This window comes from Mya arenaria, chromosome 11, assembly GCF_026914265.1.
Source record: "Mya arenaria isolate MELC-2E11 chromosome 11, ASM2691426v1".
NCBI classification, from domain to species: domain Eukaryota; kingdom Metazoa; phylum Mollusca; class Bivalvia; order Myida; family Myidae; genus Mya; species Mya arenaria.
This window is the reverse complement of record NC_069132.1, coordinates 58,881,656-58,902,486: the sequence shown is the minus strand read 5'-3', so window position 1 is coordinate 58,902,486 and position 20,831 is coordinate 58,881,656. Positions and strand designations below refer to the sequence as shown.

At 34.8% G+C, this 20,831-nt stretch overlaps 1 protein-coding gene across 1 annotated transcript; it reads right to left on the bottom strand.

The window, feature by feature from the left end:
* Nucleotides 1-4,897: 4,897 nt before the first annotated feature.
* LOC128208142 (threonine aspartase 1-like) lies at nucleotides 4,898-20,813 on the bottom strand. The gene is made up of 13 exons (XM_052911528.1): nucleotides 20,711-20,813; nucleotides 19,534-19,601; nucleotides 18,675-18,743; nucleotides 18,009-18,129; nucleotides 17,521-17,605; nucleotides 15,947-16,026; nucleotides 15,132-15,220; nucleotides 14,123-14,728; nucleotides 12,867-12,945; nucleotides 8,670-8,783; nucleotides 8,085-8,165; nucleotides 5,876-5,943; nucleotides 4,898-5,015 (listed from the first exon to the last, which is right to left on the bottom strand). The coding sequence occupies exons 1-13, from the start codon at nucleotides 20,742-20,744 to the stop codon at nucleotides 4,944-4,946; spliced, it is 1,566 nt and encodes a 521-aa protein (XP_052767488.1). The 5' UTR covers nucleotides 20,745-20,813; the 3' UTR covers nucleotides 4,898-4,943.
* Nucleotides 20,814-20,831: the final 18 nt, after the last annotated feature.

The window sequence follows — 20,831 nt, the reverse complement described above, 5'->3', positions numbered from 1 at the left end:
AAGAAGCAAGGTCATGGGAGTATTCGGCAATTCATTTTGAGTTAACAATTCTACCGATTTAAACTGTTACATCCATAGCACTATTAGAAGTCCATGATGATATTGCATGCTATGCTTGGTGATGGTGTTGTAATATAACGCTTCTGGTCCAGGTTCATTGATAGGAAAAACAGTTTTTGATCCTAGCCCTAATCCATTCATTCACTTAAAGATATTTAAATTTTGAAAATACATTTTGTTACGACCCATTGATAAAAAAGAGAATGCACTGGACCAGGAGCTACACACCTGGGTATAGAAAGTATACTATATGTATTTTTATCCCGCACATACATATTGAAATGGAAACAAATCGGGTGCGGGCCGATTAAAAAAAAAACAACTTTATATTATTATTATTTTAATTATTTGTTTAAAGAAATAAACCATAGTAACCCTCTCTGTATATATACATGAACACTTAAAAACATGTAGGGAAAACAAGTAATGTCAACGCACTCTCTGGTCTTCAAGAAGTTTCAATAATTAAAAAGTGAGGTAATAGTCGGGCATCGACAACAAAGTGTTCAGTTCATATATATATATACTAGAAATATAAATACATATAGTGGGCGAAAAGTCCTGTTCACTTTCTTGTCAATGAACTGATCGCGAGTCTTGCCCATCCTCACTCTTACACATAAATGTTTTTTTAAGATACAACGCAATATCTAAATTACAACTGTAGTTAAGACTAGAGAAATGAAACCATATCCACTATTCAGAGCAGTGGGGCCACTCTAGATGTCATTCATCGCAGGTTTCGCGGCATTTTGGGTACGAAATTACTCCTTTGGCGAATATCCCATCAACCGATGGGGGTAAAACTCCCCCTTTGGATTCAAAATTCTGTTTAAGTCACACTTGGGGATGTGACGGGGTCAAGCCATAATGCAGCCATTATAGGGCGCGGGCAGACCTTTATAAACTCAACAACAACAACAACAGTATTCGGCAAACGTTAAAAACGAGTGAACTCTTATATAGAGGAAAATTAAGGTCAAGGTTAGACTAAGTGATGCCAAATTTCACTGAAAACAGGCAAATATGAAAAACTATCACGTATACATGCAAAAGACAGACAGGTTTTAAACTGGGGAAAATGTTTTTGTGTGTGAAAGTGTTTAAAAGTCATGGACACAGGGGACAGTCATAAATCAAACAGGCCCAGTTTCATATGAAATTGAAGTTAATGATGGTCGTTTCTTAAAAAAGAATGTGGATCATTTGCGTGACCGGCACTGTGTTGTTACCACAGAAGAGCCTGAATTTGAGGATGTTTTACCCCCAATTCCAAATCCAGCTACGCTGCAACAGGATACATGCGAGAGTCTGCCAGGAGTGCAGGATCCTTCAACCATCGCCGATACTTCAATAGCAGCGGAACAACCAGAGCAACCACCCATTCGGAACTCCTCTGCCATTTTTTTTCAAAAACAACCTCGGATGTATTTGGACGGTTTACATACTCAAAAAGTGGTACGTTTAAGTCCGCTGCAAGTAGATCGCGTAGTAATTTTATTTAGCAGTTAAACTTTGTGACTTAACCTTTGGGGTTCTTAATTATGTTTGCAATAATACAATTATGTGACAATCAATTTAAACTTAGATCAATAAATACAACTCTAAAATACTACATTTAATTAATGATATAATTCAAAATTTTACGAACTACTTCAACTGATGTCCCTGCATACACCCGAGGTTGTTTTCGTTAAAATGGCCGAGGAGCTCCGAATGAGCAACCACCAAATCAACAGATAAAACAGCAGTATCAACGACCACAACGCGGGCGCAAACCACCAATTCGTTACAAGGATTACGTGTGTTAAAATTGTCTTACAATATGGTTGTGTGTTAAAAGGGCATAATAATCCCTAACCATCCATATAAGTGTCAAGTGTAATAACTGATATTTTCTTTCATAAATTGATAGGAAATTAGTATATATCAATATTTATATACTAGTATATGCTATTATAATTCGTAACCATGTATTCATGCGTATATGTTTATTATGTTATGTGAATGATTGCTTGAAAGAATCAAGCGTGGCAAATCATTAGGAGTGTTAAAACTAAGATACCAAAAGCAGAAACCCTTCAGCAAATGTTGATATATGTTAAAATATCGTCTTTAACGACCACAGTTTTCATAAGCGTTACCAACGCTAATAATAGCGTTAACAATGCTATTAATCACTGAATTTCAGCTTTGTTGTTGTTGTGGTTGATTGACAATATCACGTCATGTTATCAATAAGAGGTCATAATATCGACCATTTTATAATGTCCCAGTGATCTTGTAGTACAGGTGTGGGTTTTCTCATTTTTTTCTTGACTACCAGCGTGGGTTCGCACCCCACTAAAACAGAAATACGCGTATATACTAAAACTGTATTTTTTGATATCATAGAGTTAAATAATGATTAAATAAGTGTTTTAGATGCATTACCAAGAAAACTAATTTTTGGTGATAAGTTTAAAATATGAAACATTATCTGTGATCTACAGGCTATATCAAATCAGTGCCTAAATTATGCACTTCATTTTATGCGCACAATAATCAGTCTCATAATTTGTTGATGGATAGAATATTAAGTTAAACATTATTATAGGAGATTTTGCTGTAATAAGTACATTCTGACCAGGTTTCATATAGGTAAAGTAGAAAATATGGCCTCAACAGTGTTTTAACAATGTTTTCTATGATTAAACTTCGTGACCTAGTTACCCAGTTTCAAACTTGACATAGACTTCATAAACACAAACATTCTGACATAGTTTCATGGTGATCAAAGAGAGAATGTAACCTCTACAGTGTTTACAAAGTTTTTCTATGATTTGACCTAGTGGCCTGTTTTTTTACCTCCGTTTAGCCAGTTTCAAACTCTACCTAAAGATCATCAAGAATAACATTCTGATCATGTTTCATGAACATAAATCATGGTCATAAATGTGGCCTCTAGAATGTTAACATGCTTTCCTATTATTTGACCTGTTGACCTTGTTTTTGACCGCACATGGTCCAGATTCGAACTTGGCCTAGAGCTAATCAATATAAACATTCTGACTAAGTTTCAAGAGCATACAGTCATAATTGTCACCTCTAGAGTGCTAACAAGCTTTTCCTATTATTTGACCTAATGACCTAGTTTTTTACCACACATGACCCGGATTTTAACTTGACTTAGAGATTATCAATATCAACATTCTGACCAACTTTCATGAAGATACTTTATAAATGTGACCTCTAGAGTGTTAACAAACTTTTCCTTAAATTTGACCTGGTGGCCTAGTTTTTGACCGCACATGACCCAGATTCGAACTTGACCTAGAGCTAATCAATATATACATTCTGACTAAGTTTCTTGAATATATAGTCATAAATGTGACCTCTAGAGTGCTAACAAGCTTTTCCTATGATTTGACCTGGTGACCTAGTTTTTGGCCGCACATGACCCAGATTTAAACTTGACTTAAAGATTATTAATATAAACATTCTGACCAACTTTCATGAAGATACAGTCATAAATGTGACCTCTGGAGTGTTAACAAGCTTTTCCTTCAAGTTGACCTGGTGACCTAGTTTTTGACCGCACATGACCCAGATTCACACTTGACATAGTGAGTATTAATATTAACATTCTGACCAAGTTTCCTGAAGATACAGTCATAAATGTGACATATATAGTGTTAACAAGCTTTTCCTTTAATTTGACCTGGTGACCTTGTTTTTAACCCCAGATGACTCAATATCGAACTTGTCCAAGATTTTATTGAGGGTAACATTCTGACCAAGTTTCATTTAAATTGTGCCCAAATTGTGACCTCTAGAGTGTTAACAGTCAAATTGTTGACGACGGATGACAACGGATGACGAACGACTACGACGGAAGATGGACACAGGGCGACCACAATAGCTCACCTTGAGCACTTCGTGCTCAGGTGAGCTAAAAACCCATAGGATTTGAGTTTGATATTGAATGCCACCATTGATCAGTTTTTCAAGGAAGGTCAATTTTTCTTGTAAGGAAGGGTAATTCATCAACGCTCGTTTAACTTTATATCAATTAGCCCTGGGTTTTTTCAACGGGGTCAATATGTTATGTTGTAGATATTCACAATATATATCTGTCATAGTCACCACAAAAAATAAAATGACATACATGATCGCCTAATGTCTTTATAACAAGTGGTTCAAAGTGTCATGAATATATCTTTTATCCTTTTTGAGTTATGCCAAGTATTCACCATCATGTAAGATCCTACATTTACAACATATACTTCACACTTGATGAAGTTCATTTAAAAAGGATTTTGATTTTTTGGCTACTGGGCTTATTCCTGTAGTTTTGATTGTTGTTACGAACACATTTTAACATGCTGAAAATAATATATTCATCTCACAGATTGACCATTTTGACAACTTTTCATTTTTAAGTTGTGAAATGAATCAAATTTTTTCATAAATGTCTGGAAACTTGTGATACAAGATTGCTGACAAAGATCAGATCGCAGTTTTTCATATTTACATTTGAAAGTTAATATTTTATAGCTTAAAGCATTACTTACACTTTAATAAAAATGCATAAAACATCATTAATATGAAAAACTGCAAGCTGATTTTTGTCAGCAGTCTTATATCACTGGTTTCTATGCATTTTCGCAAAAAAATGGTACGTTACAACACAAAAAAAAGGAAAGTTGTCAAAAATGTTCAATCTTTTAGAGTGCAGCTTTAAAATGCTGAAAATAATATGTGACGTTGTCAGCGCAAATGAGTCCGGTTGAGATATCATATTTATATAATTTAAAAAAAAAAAACATTATAAAACAGTTTAACAATAAACAAAGTGTTTATGAAGGTTTTGTTTACATTTTATTTCATTAAAGATCAAACATCTAAATATTCTTTCCATGTAGAACGTATGTGTGTCCCTGCCTCTCATTTTCTCCAAGCCGTGTTATAACAGACTGAAAAAGGAAAGATAGGTATCAATTATTTTACAATTATATCACAAAATCACTGGTTAATAGGTCCGTGACATGATTTAGATCAGACAATTTCATACTAATTTAAGGATATAACAATTCTTGTGTGAAGAGTCATGTCTATTCTAAATGTGGCTTATAATGCGGATCTAAATGTGGCTTATAATGCGGATCTAACTGAGGGCTACTACAGTAAAACATATAACCACTGGGGAAAAAGCAATTATTTAAATAGTATATAGGTGGGTGTTTGCGCTAATTTGGACCCAACAAGGGTAAATTTGCTTCTGTAGGGGGGGGGGGGGGGCATAATTTAAAAGTGCCTTCCCCCCGGGGGGTTACCGGGTATATGTTTAAATGGAATAGCCCTGATCTGCTTTTAAGGTTTTTTAAGATGAGGAAATATCATGTAAGAATTGCACTTTTTGAATATGAAAACCATATTAAAAGGTTTAACCACAGACAGTTACAGCAGTATTTTTATGGAGTCATTAATAGTTATGGAGTTATCATTTGGTCTACCAGTAAGGGCATGGAAGGGTAGAAATTTTGGACTCGGGTACCCTGAAGTCAATTACCCACGGTGTATATACATTTCACGTGGCAGAATGAACAGTAGTATGATACAGTAGTAAATACACATTCTTTTTTTACCTTTTAAAGTACCACAAAGTAACCATGTTATCTAAAATAAACAAAAAACAAATACAGTTTAAAGGCTCGTTAATCTTGTCAAATAGCAGAGTCACTAAGGTACCAGTTGACACTTACACTGGCATTAACCATGTCCGTTGAATTGATTATTGTTCAGAACAATTGATAATAATTAACCATTGAATCACCTTGGCTGTCTTGCCTTGCTTCATGTATCCCACACACATACTCTCAGTCGTATGGGACCATAGTAGTTCTGTAATCAGACAAAATACTTACTATTAAAACCACAGGATCACATACCTAACCTTTAAATAATACAATGAAAACTACAGGGGCAAGCCAACAAGTGAAAAATTGAAATACGAGATCTAAAACCTCGTATGAACCTTGTTTAGAGATCCAAGGTTACTAAAGTTCTGGTTATTTATAAATTGGGAGGGCATGCTGCTCATTTAAGCAATCACTTCATTTCCTTCCTCTCTGCTACTTAAAAGCTCCCACGCTGAGCATTTATGCCAAAATGCATGAAAACCAGTAATATATGACTGCTGACAAAACATCAGTTCGCAGATTTTTAAATTTAAGTTCAAAATTTGATGTGTAATGCATTTTTCTTTAACCGTTAGTATGCTTTAGCCATAAAACATGAATTTTCAAACGGAAATATGAAAATCTGCGATCTGATCTTTTGTCAGCAGTCTTTTATCACTGGTTTGCAGATATTTACGCAAAAATTGGCTCATTCCAAGACAAAAAATAAAAAAAGTTGTCAAAATGGTGAATCTGTGAGAGTGCAGCTTTAAACTATACTTATTTTACCATAATTGGGAAAAAAATATTAATTTATGTTAAGTAACTATTGTTGGCATGATGATGCACGATACTTGGGCGGGGAGAAAACCCACTTGTCCAGTTTATATAACTAACAAACAAACTCTTATACGCACAGTTTGGGAATAAATCTTTAGTACGCACATGTTTATGTACTTTCTACTGTTTCTTATGTCCGAGCAAAAATCAATCTTACAACTGTACAATAGTCTTAACTTAAAAGCTCTCAACCCTGATTTCAGGATGAATCCTGAACTTAAGAACTCTTGTAAAAAGTGAATATACAAACTGTTATAGCATTATGTCTGATGTACTTTCAGCCATTTCTTTACATAATGGTAAACAGTAAGCAAATACCTTTCAAATGATAATTGTTAGGGATGCAAACGAATATTCGAATATTCGATCAAAAGTTTGGTATTCGAATGTCAAAATCGGTATTCGAATATTTGGAAAAAGAGTAATAATACTAATTCTCAATAAAAAGAATAAAAAACCTTTTGCCACAACAGTGTTGTTGTTTATAAAGTTTGTTTGTTTTGTTTTTACAACGACTGGCGTCTAATGCCAGAGGTGTGAATGTGATGACAATAGACTAAACACGTGTCATATGTCATTTAGGGACATTTCGTCGGGTACTGTAAAAAGTCCCCCTACTGTTACAATATCTGACTAGGAATCAGCTTATACACTAATGTTTTGTCTAGGCTGGAAATTAAGCTGTGCAACATAGCTCAAATTGCCGTGATGATATATGAATGCCACGTGCTACAATAATGTTGTTACATATATGTGCTTTCAACTGTTTTCCATGTTTCGATACAATGTTCATGCTTTGAAATGTAAACATATAGTATAGCGTTTTAGGATAATTTTTCTCTATTGTTGTTCAATAGATGAGTCAAATCCAGATATGTTTTTCGTTTTATTATTTTACTACTTCCCGAGTTGGTTTGAGTTTTCCAAAGTTATATTTCGTCAATTTAGAGGTCAATCTCAGAACAAGCCGCTTGTCCTACGGAAAGACCCTCCATTGGCGCAAAACGCTATTTGACTAGGAATGCATCTTATTTCACATTGTTTACAAATATAAAAGCAGCAGAATTGAAATTATTTGATTTTGTTGTTTGTCTGTTTTTAATGACTGTTATTTTTATTCTTGAAAATATCGAATTTCAAAGGCTCATTTAGGGGAAATCAGGGTCCACCGTGCGACAAAGTAGGGTAAAATTGCTTGGGCTATTACTTAAGCGAATAATAATAGTAGTTTACTACATCTTCCAAAATATGTATTTCTGTGATCGAATATTCGTTCGAAAGAATTACCGAATATTCGAATATCAATTTTGCCATTCCTTTGCATCCCTAATAATTGTGTAGGATCACCAGACCCAAATTATTAACTGGTACATTATGGTTTACCTGGGACCAAACATACTCCCAGGGTTAATGGAGCTATCAGAGAACTAGCTTATTTGTGGGTCAGGTTCCCCAATTCAAAAATATCAAAAACATTTAGAACCTTATAACACAGCAAGAGATGCAATTTCTTCAACAACTTACCGGTGGACAGATCCCTGGGGCAGACTTTCAAGGCTAAGCACCCACCAAACTTCTCAGAATAGCCTTTTAAAACATCTGATTCTGTTTAAACACAAAGCAACGAAACTTACTACACAAGGTAAACCAAAGATATTAGTAACTTTAAAACGAATGTGAACAGTTCAGTTTGGTCAGGTTGAAAAATCATTGTCTGAAGAAATGTATGTGGTTTGTTATGAAATTAGCAACAATGACAAAAAGTAATATACAGTCAAAACCTGTTGGCTCCATATCTGAGGGACTTCGCAAATAGAGAGGCTCGAGCCCAGGTGGAATGCTTACAGAGTACAACACAATTGGTCCTTGGCATCCAGTTAGAGCCAAAAAGGAAAATCGAGAATGGTTACATAGAATTAACTAAAATCGGCCCTCTACATCAAGTTTGAGCCAAAGAGGAAAATCAAGCCAAGGAATATTAAGTTAACAGGTTTCGACTGTAAATAAATATATCTTTTTAAAAGACAATGTTACAAGTTTGCCTGTCGTTTATTCCATATTGAGTCCTTACATATAAAAAAAAAATCATCAAGAAATAACTTATTTTACCGAGGAACTTTTTGGACATCACATGGGCCATTGCCATTTCCGCCATATCCTCCACCTGTAGGGAGGTGGCACATTCTCGCGCCAGGAGGGTTCTCATGATATGCTCCCCGGTACCTGAAATGGGTGAACTCTGCCATAACATTCATGAAGATCTGATCAAAACTGCTATTTTATGACACAGAAAAAAACTTCAATGCAAAGTTGTAACATCAAACACCTGCCCGCCACAATGCCTCCCAGCGGCCTGGTTTTCGCCAATCTATAACCCAAAATTTTATGATGAAAAGTCCAGCTAAAAAAACAAATTTGATCAAGTAAGTAGACACTTTCTTCTTCTGCTAAAACACCTTTATTTTATGCTAATTAAAAAATGAAAGATAGATTAAGAAATTTAACCTCAGTAAGACGAAGATTGTGGATGAAAACATTTGTTATGAAAACAGTGGTACTTTAATTAACAAGAGGGCCATGATGGCCCTAAATCGCTCACCTGAGTAAAAGAGTTTAACCTTTGTTATCAATATAGCTTGTTTCTCAAAGAATATTGAACAAGAGCTGTCACAGTATGAGACGAATGCCCCCGAATGTGTCATTGACCTATGAACAAGTACATGAAAAGTTGATCTTGCCTTTACGTGTCAAATTGTTATGGCAAGTTATTATAAATTGCCTCTGAAATACCACCCATACTTGACAGCCTACACTCTTATGTCCTCATATTCAGCATTCCATTGTGAATAAACACTTAGTGTATCTTTCACCTTAGAGGTAGGGACATGGGTCTTGCACACGACATGTCGTCTTGGTATGTCGAAAATATGTGGCAGTCATTTTAAAATCTGTCCATTCAAGAGAAAGTTACAGCCCGGTTACGACAGCCTAACCTCCATGTACTTATATGCAGCATACCATTGTGAATAAACACTAAGTGTGATATTCAACTTTGAGGTAACCGCCCTCAAAAAAGGGGCTCGCTGGAGCACTGTACTAAGGTTTTAGATTATGTTAGGAACAGTTTGTTGTTCTTCTTGATACTAGAGCATTGTGTTAACAATAAATTGTGAAATTCAAGACATGAAAAAAAGAGTATCAGTGATTTGTAAAGAACAAATTCCTGGATTATTCATTCAAAGAATGGAAATGATGGAAAAACAAATTTGCAGCATATGTTGTTTTCTTTTTTTTGACTTGGCTGAAAGGTACCGTATTATATCATGTATAGGACGCTAGCATAGATAGGACACAGGCAAAAAAATAGTTGAAAAAACGGGGTAAAAAACCCTTAATATATAAGATAGGACGCAGCGAAAAAATGTAAAAATTGGAGCCGAAAAATTGAGGTTGGTAAAGTATTTACTAGTGATGTTCCGATGATCGATTATAATCGAAAATCGATTGGTTGGGTCTGAAATCGGCGACAATCGATAGTATTTAGTTATAATCGATTATCGAAAAAAATAATTTTAGTAAGTGTTAAGATGTTATCTTTAACAAAATGGCTGATGAAAGCCACAATGAGCAAGGAAATGAACTATTTTTTATACAACAACACTTAATAACTTAAATCATAGACATAAGGTATATGCATATAATGATTAAGAGTTTAATACTCTACATGAATAAAACTACAACTCAGGTACTATCTAGTATTTTAAAAACTGATTGTACTATCGATAATCAGTTACTTGAGTGGAACCGATCATCGATAGTAAAATTGCAACCGATTCCCAACACTAGTATTTACAACATATATTGAAGTAAAAATCAAACAAAAAATTGTATATAAGGCATAATTCGATAACTGTCTTGTGTATTTCGATAATTATCGTCGTATTTCAGTAATTTAGCGTACACAACAATGATTTAAGTCTTGACATTTTGAGAACATTCATGCATATTATAAGAAATATGAAAATAAAAGAGACCAAACAAAATTATTTTAATACATTTGAGAGAAGTCTATGCAAGGGTGCTTCAGACCAAATTTGGTAAATATCCATCAAGAGGTTCACAAGAATAATCGTTTTTTACTCTATTTTAGCTAAAAGGGGCCAAACAAAACTAGAACTGTAAGCCATAGGCTAACGAATACCCCCCACCCATCCATGTCTAGGTTGTTTGCCCTGGAGTTAGGCCGGACAAAGCTAATTTTGCCTACAAGGGGAGATAACTCCAGTCAGGGTCATGTGACCTGTACCAAATTCACAGAGGCGAAAGTTTACAACATGGCCATTAATTTCTGAAAGTTTGATAAAGATTTGTTGAATAATAACAAAGATGAATCCCGGACAGGGCTTATTTTGCCTACTTTAACACATCAAGGGGAGATAACTCCAGTCAGGGTCATGTGACCTGTACCAAATTCACAGAGGCGAAAGTTTACAACATGGCCATTAATTTCTGAAAGTTTGATAAAGATTTGTTGAATAATAACAAAGATGAATCCCGGACAGGGCTTATTTTGCCTACTTTAACACATCAAGGGGAGATAACTCTGGTCAGGGTCATGTGACCCGTACCAATTTCACAGAGGCGCAAGTTTACATCATGGCCATTAATATCTGAAAGTTTGAAAAAGATTTATTCAATAACGACAAAGATGAATCCCGGACAAAAAAAAAACGGACGGACAAACGGACAGACAGACAGACAGACGGACAACCCGATTCCAGTATACCCCCCCCCCCAAACTTTGTTTTGGGGGGTATAATTATGTGAACAAATTTAAGAGAGGTCCATGCAAGGACACTTCAAACCAAATTTGCTGAAGATCTATCAAGGGGTTCATGCGAAGAAAATGTTAAGTTTTTTTTACTAATTTTAGCTCTGGTGGCCCTTAAAAGGAGCCAAACAAAATTATTTGAAAAGACCTGACAGAGGCCCATGCTAGAATGCTTCAGACTTGAAGATCCATCAAGCAGTTAATAAGATCAAGTTGTTTAAAGGTTTTTCTATTTTTTGCTCTGGTGACCCCTAAAAGGGGCCAAACAAAACCATTTGAACAAAGTTGAGAGAGGACCATGTAAGGATGCTACATTATCAAGTATGGAGTCATTCTGACCTTTACTTTCAGAGGAAAAGATGTTTAAGTGACAAGACAATGTAAAAACAAATGACCCCTGAGCAAGGCCAATTTGACCCCGGGACAATAATTTGAATACCTTTGGTGTAGGTCCACTAGGTAACACTATATACCAAATATGAAAGCTCTAGGTCTTATATTTTGGAGATGAGGATTTTTAAAGTTTTATTATATAAGACTATATAAAAACAAATACTTTCAGGGCAGGGCCAATTTTGACCCTGTGGCAATAATTTGAACAACTTTGATAGAGGTCCACAAGATGATGTTGTATACCAAATATCTAAGCTCCTGGCCTTACGGTTCTGGAGAAGAATATTTTTAAAGATTTACTATATAACACTACGTAAAAACAAGGACCCCCCTAGGCGGGGTCAATTTTGACCTTGTGGCAATAATTTGAACAAATCTGGTAGAGGTCCACTAGATGATGCTATATACCAAATATCTAAGCCCTGGGCCTTACAGTTTCGGAGAAGAAGATTTTTAAAGATTAACTATATAACACTATGTAATAAAACTAGTGACCCCTGGGGCGGGGCCATTTTTGACCCCAGGAGAATAATTTGAACAAATTTTGTAGAGGACCACTACATAAGGACACATACCAATTTTCAAGGTTCTAGGCCTTGTGGTTTTTGAGAAGAAGATTTTTAAAGTTTTCCCTATATAAGTCTATGTAAAACAAGTGACCCCAGGGGCGGGGCCATTTTTTACCCCAGGGGGATAGTATTAACAATTTTGGTAGAGGACCACTAGATGATGCTATATACCAAATATTAAGGCTCTAGGCCTTGTGGTTTTGGAGAAGAAGATTTTTTAAGTTTTTCCTTTCCGTTGCCATGGCAACCAGAGTTCTGCATGGAATTCAATTCTTTGAACAATTTTCAAAGGGGACCACCCAAGGAACATTCCTGTGAAGTTTGGATGAAATTGGCTAAGCGGTTTATGAGGAGATGTCGTTTAAAGTAAAAGTTGACGGACGGACGGACGGACGGACGACGGAGGGACGGACGGACGCCGGACAAATTGTGATCCCAAAAGCTCACCTTGTCACTATGTGACAGGTGAGCTAAAAAACCACAGCGCAAAAACACAAAAGTACTGTTCCCTACCTGATGTTGCCACAGCAACCCCTGATTGACCTTCTGAACATGGATTGGAGGCCCAACAGCCAGCTCCATACAGCGCCGCCTGTAACGCAGCCAAGGACAATCAGTTATAGCTCATAAGACTCTCATTTCAATATGTTTCAATTTGTTCATTAGAAGTATGTCACGCTTATAATACTTCTTTGTTAATATGATTTTTTTAGAATCAAGAGTTAGGGTTAGCTCATTGTAAGTATGAGTAAACGCAAAGCATGAAATATTATTAACATGAAATGGTCAACATGGGCTGTCAATTAAGTGCAGTGGTAAGTCAACTCGCTTCTCACCAAGACGACCTGGGTTTGATTCCCGACCTGGGCCCATGTGAGTATGATTGGTGTTCACCAAGCTGGACAAGTGGGTTTTCTCAGGGCTCTCTGGTTTCACCCACAACAAAATACCAGTCACTCTCGCAAAATTAATGTAACAGTCTTCACATTCCTTGTCAAGTAAATGAAGTTCAAAAGAGAGATTTCTTTGTTTTCGTCTATACATTACGTCAAATCGTTAGGACAGTTACAAAGAATACTTAGCTTAGCCTAAACTGTGCAATACATGTAGCATGCAGATAAATTACAATGATATTCATTTATATGCATACTTTTTATTAAACAATGTCCTTATCAAAACCATAACTACACCAACAATATTCAAGATTGAAATGATTCAACTTGGACTTCATACAGTCAAACTCCGTAGGCTAGAAATTGCTTATAAAGGACCAATTTCTTCATACTGAAGGTAAGTATTCCCGCTTTGTTCAAACTCCGCAATGCTCTAGGTATTTTCGCAGGTCTCTGAGAGTTCAAGCCAACGGGGTTTGACTGTACTTTCAAAAACTGTGGTAGTGGGTGCAGTAAAAATTATTATACTAAATGAGGTAATTAGATCGCAAAATAAGATATGAAAACGAACACGCCACGGAGAGCGATTGCCAATGCTTATCAATTATGCATCCAACAATAATTTTTAAGTTATGGGTTTTACTATGAATGTGCTTATTGTTTCTGAGAACATGTGTACCAAGTTTCATTGGAATATCTTAAATAGTTTTGAGTTATGGCCAAGTCTTGCACTAAGACAACGCTGATGAAGCATATGACACCAAGGATTTCACAGAACCTTGACTTTTCTCCTTAAAAAAACAAAACAGAAAAGCTAATAATTTAATAATGTTTTCTTTCTTTAAAATGCATGTAAGGCAACACAAAGGTACTCACTGGACCCAGTCTGCCAGGTTGTTTGAGAGATATCCCTCCACTGGAGACACCTGCAGCCATGTTGCCCCTCCTGTCCACACACACAGCCCCTACAGTATCCTGGACCCCTAATTCATCATTAGCTAACCTTTTGACCCCTGACTGATCAGTACTTGTATCCAAAACCCCTAAATTCAATCCTTGATCAGTTGGCTTTTTTACCACTAGCTTTTCATGGTCTTCATCCCGAACCTCTAATTTCTTATTTTCTAATGCCTGAGCCTCTAACTTTGTACCATATATGTTTCTGTCAGTGTCATCTAAACAGTCATTAACTGCATTACCCATACAACAAGTAGCTTGATTTCTGTTCCTGAGTGACTGAAAATCATTTTCTCTGAACTGTGACTCATCAACAGATCTGCTGGTATCGAAAATGTTTTCTCTGTCATTCGTTGTCTCTGTTGTAAAATCACTAACTTCATTAGAGTCTATAGTTAATGGTGTTATCTTTTCAACTTGATTGATTTCAATGGGACTTCTATGTAAATCAGACTGTCCATCGTGTGCTTGTACTGCTTCAACCTTTCCTTCTGTAAGTGACTCCTTGTATCCATTCTCATTATCCTGCAATTTATAAATAATCCATAAAAGATATTAACAGGAAACAGTGTTATGTTTGAGCTTTAATAAATTCATACACAAAATATATATATATGCGAGAGATAAAATGATAATCGAGTATTATTGAAAAGTGATAGTTTGCTGTTGGAGTTGGCAATATTTGATATAATTTTCAAAAATTCATTTCCGCTAGTAGTAAAATCATATATGAGATAAGAACTTTTATTGAAATTTCCATGATTAAATTTTGATTTTTGCCATTATAATGTATTTTAACCCATTATGGCTCTCTCGATGTATTTGACTACCAATTTTATAAGTTTCATTTCCAAAGCAAAGGTGATATTTCTGATGGACCAAAATTAAATGTCTTCCTATTAATTACATGAAAAAAAATCCACTTCACCTGTAAATATTTCCTTCGTTTATTCTTTCTTCTCTCTTCTGCATTCTGTAGGCGTCTCTTGTGGGTTTCAAATGTTTTCTTTGAATCATCTGTGCATAAAAAATTCAGTGTAAGAGATATATATATTAAAGCATGTTTTGATGCTGTTTTTATTATTTTTATGTACTTTTGTTCAATTTTCACCAAAAAAAGATTGCATTGTACACTACAATCATTTTCTTACAAAATATATACTGAAAACTCAATACAGTGCTTTTACGTTTTCAGCAGGGGCGATTAATTATGTAATATATATATATATATATATATATATATATATATATGAAAGGGCACAATGCTGTGGGTTTGTTTTTTTAATCCCTGGGAAGCCTTTCAGAAATATGGCATTTACAGTATGTGATATTAGACACCATTGGGTTAATGTAAAAATCCCCTGGTTTTTCTAATAAAATCCCCTGCTTTTCCTAACAAAATCCCCTGGTTTTTCTAATAAAATCCCCTTCTTTTCCTAACAAAATCCTCTGGTTTTTCTAACAAAATCCCCTGCTTTTCCTAACAAAATCCCCTTGTTTTTCTAACAAAATCCCCTGGTTTTCCTCACAAAATCTCCTGGTCTTCTTCACAAAATCCCCTCATTTTCCTAGCAAAACCCCTGGTTTTCTTACTAAAATGCCCAGAAATATGGCATGTATGGATAACCCCGAACAAACAAATGCACCTGGACTTGGGATTTATATATTCTTTGTTAATCTAATTTAAGAGTTATCTCAATGGACTTTTCCATTATTATGCCCTAGAAACAACAATGCTCATACCGGTTGTTAATTTTTCCTCCGTAACTATGGGTATACAATGATCTTTTGCCCACTGAGTGGCTCCAGGTCCAACCAAGGTGCTGAAAGTGAACACAGGTTATTGAAACAAGAGCACCACAAGAAAAGTTAATAAATGTTAAGGTAAGAAAATTTTTATGTTGAAATAATGAACAAGGAACAGGGGCCTGCCCATGTCCTGTTTTAAAATCGGTTCTATACATGCATTTAAATACTATTTACCATTTCTGGGTGAAAACCAGTATTAATCATAAACGTAGCTCAGAGTGGGGATCAAACCAGGTAGCCTCTGATCTTAAATCCAATATGCTCACCACTCGGCCATCAGCAAAAATTAGATGATTATGTTTTTATTACCAAAGGACGTAGCTTAACAATTATTTAAGCACAAGTGATAGACTTTGGTACACATGTTATAAATTAATGTGCAAATTGTCATTGGCAAAACATTTACTAAGGTTTATGTAAATACCTTAAAGATGCACTCTTACTCCCAAATAGTACAGTATATATTATTCGTTCTAGAACATGTGCATACATTTTCAAGTAAATTCAATAACCCACATATTGTACCTTTGGCCTTTTTATAAAAAATTAGATCTGGTTTTTTGAAGAAACTCTTCTTTTAACGACCCTTTCTTAGATCCCTTGGGAATGCCCAAATTTCGTTTGCCCTCTTAATGGTTACCAGCCTTTATTTCACTTCAAGCTACATGTACACACATCAGCATGATTCGTCTTAAATATAAGTGCGCTTTCTAAGTATACGCACAATTTTTTATATAGTTGCTTTGGTAATTTTTAAATATTCCTTAACTATTTGTATAATTGTGTGGTATATTATATAATTATGTGATACTGATAGTAGTTTATTTGTGATGAATGTCATATATTAATTTAATTCATCTGAGTATATGATATAATATTTTATAATACTGTTCACTTAATCATTTAATGCCAACTTTAATACCTTAGACATGGACCCCGTTGGAAATAAGCTTTTGTACTTGTGCAAATCTTTACAGGTTATCCTGTGCAATGTCATTAATTATGTTAAACTTTATTTGGTAAAACTTTATTTGGTAATAAATTAGATAGCTTTATCATTAACACCAGAAGTAATACTTGTTTTAGTAGATCTAGTATTATGTATTTCATGTGAAACTTTCTGTGATATAACTTATTAGGACTCTAAATATCATGCAAATACAATATGTGATATATCTTATATTGATGTAAAATGTACTGTTATTGACCTTTCTGTGATATAACTTATTAGGACTCTAAATATCATGCAAATACAATATGTGATATATCTTATATTGATGTAAAATGTACTGTTATTGACTTAACGCACGAATAAAACTACTATAGGCTCATTTTCCTTGGCTGGAACTGAATGTAACTTTAGTACCAATTTCTTTATACTGAAGGTAAGCATTCCTGCTTGGTCTAATTTCCCCAAGGCTTGGGGTATTTTTGTCTGTCCCTGGGAGTTCAAACCAATGGGCTTCGCCTGAAGCATAAACTACTATATGTCTAAGATTGATCATTACCATGGAGGGATTCTTCCAAGCACCATATTTCCTGTTGACTGCTCCTCCACCAATTTCCTAGCAACAAGAACTGGATTCTGTACCCCTAGATTTGAAACAAATTTACTACATACATATATTATTGTATCAAAAATGACAAACGACAAATACACACATTTGACTTCAAGTTGATCATTTTTAATGGAAACAGCTGTTTTGACACCTACAGTATATTTTGCCTTGAACCTTTTTTATAAAATGGCATGCAGCTGTTTCAACAAAATTGATGACATACACAGCTAGTATTTGGATCAATAAGGAGTCTCAACTATTGGCATTACAATGATATACAGCATGCCCATTGTTATGATAGCATCATGCACTTTAAGGAACATACTTGATTTTGATCTGTGTATTTGTTTATATTTATGAAAAAAATGGAAATATGTTGACAAAATGGAAAACTTTGTGCAAAAACAATCACAACCAACAGATAAAATAAACAGTACCAGAGATGGCCCCTACAGCCCCATACACAAGGGATTTGCCATCCATAACACTGGCGTCACACTCAACAGTTCCCTCCAGAGTGAGGCTGGAGCCTCGACCTGCATTCGTCAGTGGGGAATCCTTAAAAGAAAACATATGGCTAGATTTCCTTCATGGGTCTTCAAATTGACAAACACTGACATTATTTTACTAAAAGTGTCACAAAAGACATATACCATAGTATGTCTGAAACACAACATCTTAAAAACGTGTCATTTTGTGCTTAACTGAAATACGTGAAAAGCATAAATGAAGAAAAAACTAGGTTTTTTATGGATTGTTACTCAGACCCGCTGACACCTATATTTGCTCCTTTTGGAAAAGCAAATTCAACTTGCAAAATATGATATCCATTTGTGCCCAGCAACCATAAAAATTAATTGGATCTTGACATTTATTTGAAACACATTTTTATTATAAATGTATTTTCAATAATATTCATGCATTTACAAACTGGAAATTCATTTCATTTTACAGGATAACAGAATAATTGTTGATTTCCAATTTTGAAAAAATCCAACAACAAACTTTCATTTACAACTTACATGTAAATGAGTAAAAAAAATGAACTGGTTAAAATTTCAATAAATGAAAATTATCTTGCCTCATCCAGACTAAATAAATACCTCTAGCATCTGTATTGCCAGGGTAACAGCATCTAACGCAGACATCCCTGACTTCAGCTTCATCATAACCTGAAATATACCAACACTTAATTACACTTAAGAATATAGGCAAATATGGGGCATATTATTAACCAAATGACCAAATATCACAATGTTAAATCTCGAATTTCAAGTGAATACTGTACATTAAAGCGAGATTCACAAATATGATACAATTTGACAAAATGTTGATAAGCCAAGAGTTATATTTCAAGCCAAACTATTTGTACCAAGAAATATCATTAGAACCAAGTAAATTGAACGATTATAAGTATGCTATGTTTGTTGACATGAAGGCCACATAATATCTTCAAACTTGCATCATCTCATTCTGATTTATTTCAGGAGAAGAGGGAATTCCTCTGTTTCAGATAGATATTTTGCAATATTTCCCCATAGATTTTTGTAACATTCAAATATTGAAATGACAAGGAATATCAAGAAATCACTGAAATAGATCTACTTTGAAATCAAATATATTCATTGGCACAAAATTTCATATTTTTCTGAAGAAGGTACTAATATTTGTGGATTTTTTCTGTTTGAATTTTTTTTTAATAATAATATAAAAATTGGAAAAATATTTCATCACATTTTAAATTTGGGGTTGGCTCTACCCTCAAAATCCATGAAATTTAATGGTTCACTACCAATTATGATTTCACCATACGTGAACTTTAACCTAAAACAAAATACCATTTCACATTTTTATACCGTAATAGAGTTAGGGCATGTTTATGTTTTAATTTACTATTTCCTTATATTATCACATTATTGCTTATATCAGACTTTATGTATGGGATAAAACGGCTTTGTTTACCTTTGTGCACGTCTGTGAACACAATTTTCTGTAACTGTTTTCCTTTTCCCTGGAATGATAGCCAGCACCTGAAATAAAAAAAACACTAAGTTTCAAATCAGATAAAAACTACCTTACCTAAGTAACCCTATATTGATCATGGGGCATCACTCCTATAAAGTAAATCAGAAATGTACTGTTTAACATATACCCATGTGTGAGATTTATTCAACCTAGACTATTTCTTATTGACAGCCCTTGAAATTAGACTTTTAGATGAACTAATCCGATTCTAGTGACGTTGGCATGATCCGCATCTATATTTCTCAATTTTAGGCCTGCTATATAAAATGCCAATTTGAGCAAGCCTGGAAAGCAGTTTATCAGGACTTGGGGTCCTGAGCGTACCGCTGTGTTGAAACTGTGAGTTTAACCCATTTCATTCGGGATACACCTTTTGGTGTAGTTACCCTTTACATGCGGGATACACCAAAAGGTGTAGTTTTTGATGTACTGAACTTTCAAATAAATTAAGTTACATTTCTTTTATTTCATCAAGGGGAATTACTCTAAATTTTGTAATAAATAGTCGAGTCAGTGTAATGTGAATGTTTTTCAGCAATACACTGTCTTACAATAACATGAAAACATGTGTGAGATATGATCAACCAATTAGATTTAACATTGGTTGTTTGAGATATCAAAATCCAACATCAAGCCTTCAAGGGGCATAACTCTTGAAATAATGTCAACTGGTCAAAATGTGACTATTCAGTAGCATGTATTACAATAACATCCTGATATATATATCATAGTGGCACAGTGTGAGATTAACTCAACGTTCAATTCATATTCATGGTATTTGTATAAAATAAATAAAGTTGTTATTTTTTAACAGTTGTTAAGTTTCATCAAGGGGCGTAAGTCCTTAAAGGGTTAAGTAACTCCATGTCTCGGATCTACAGGCTAACACATGTATCGAATTCAATACCTCTATTAGATTTTTAACTCAATTCAAATGAAAGTAATTAAATTATGACGCAGTTGGATTTGGTTCTTTTGAGCACCCAAAATGTGTACGAAAGTACGAATCCAAATGTGGGCGAATAGGATTTCATGATAACCCTCACTTTATTTACTAATGATAATTATCTTAATGACCGGGAAGTATCAATACTGATCTTATTGGTACGCAAACCTGCATGAACAGCAATGAAAGCCCTGTTTTCCATCAAGAGGCCTGAATTTCGATCAGAATTGTTTTCTTAGGACCGAGCACAATAAGGGAATACCCTGACTGGTTTACGTCTTCATTGAAT

Excerpts from the sequence above, each read along its gene's own strand:
- LOC128208142 (XM_052911528.1), bottom strand. The coding sequence starts at position 20,744 with ATGGAAAACAGGGCTTTCATTGCTGTTCATGCAG. Across the intron at positions 18,744-19,533 it reads GTTCACAGACGTGCACAAAG|GTTATGATGAAGCTGAAGTC; the intron begins GTAAACAAAGCC and ends GGTATATTTCAG. Across the intron at positions 18,130-18,674 it reads TGGCAATACAGATGCTAGAG|GATTCCCCACTGACGAATGC; the intron begins GTATTTATTTAG and ends TTTTCTTTTAAG.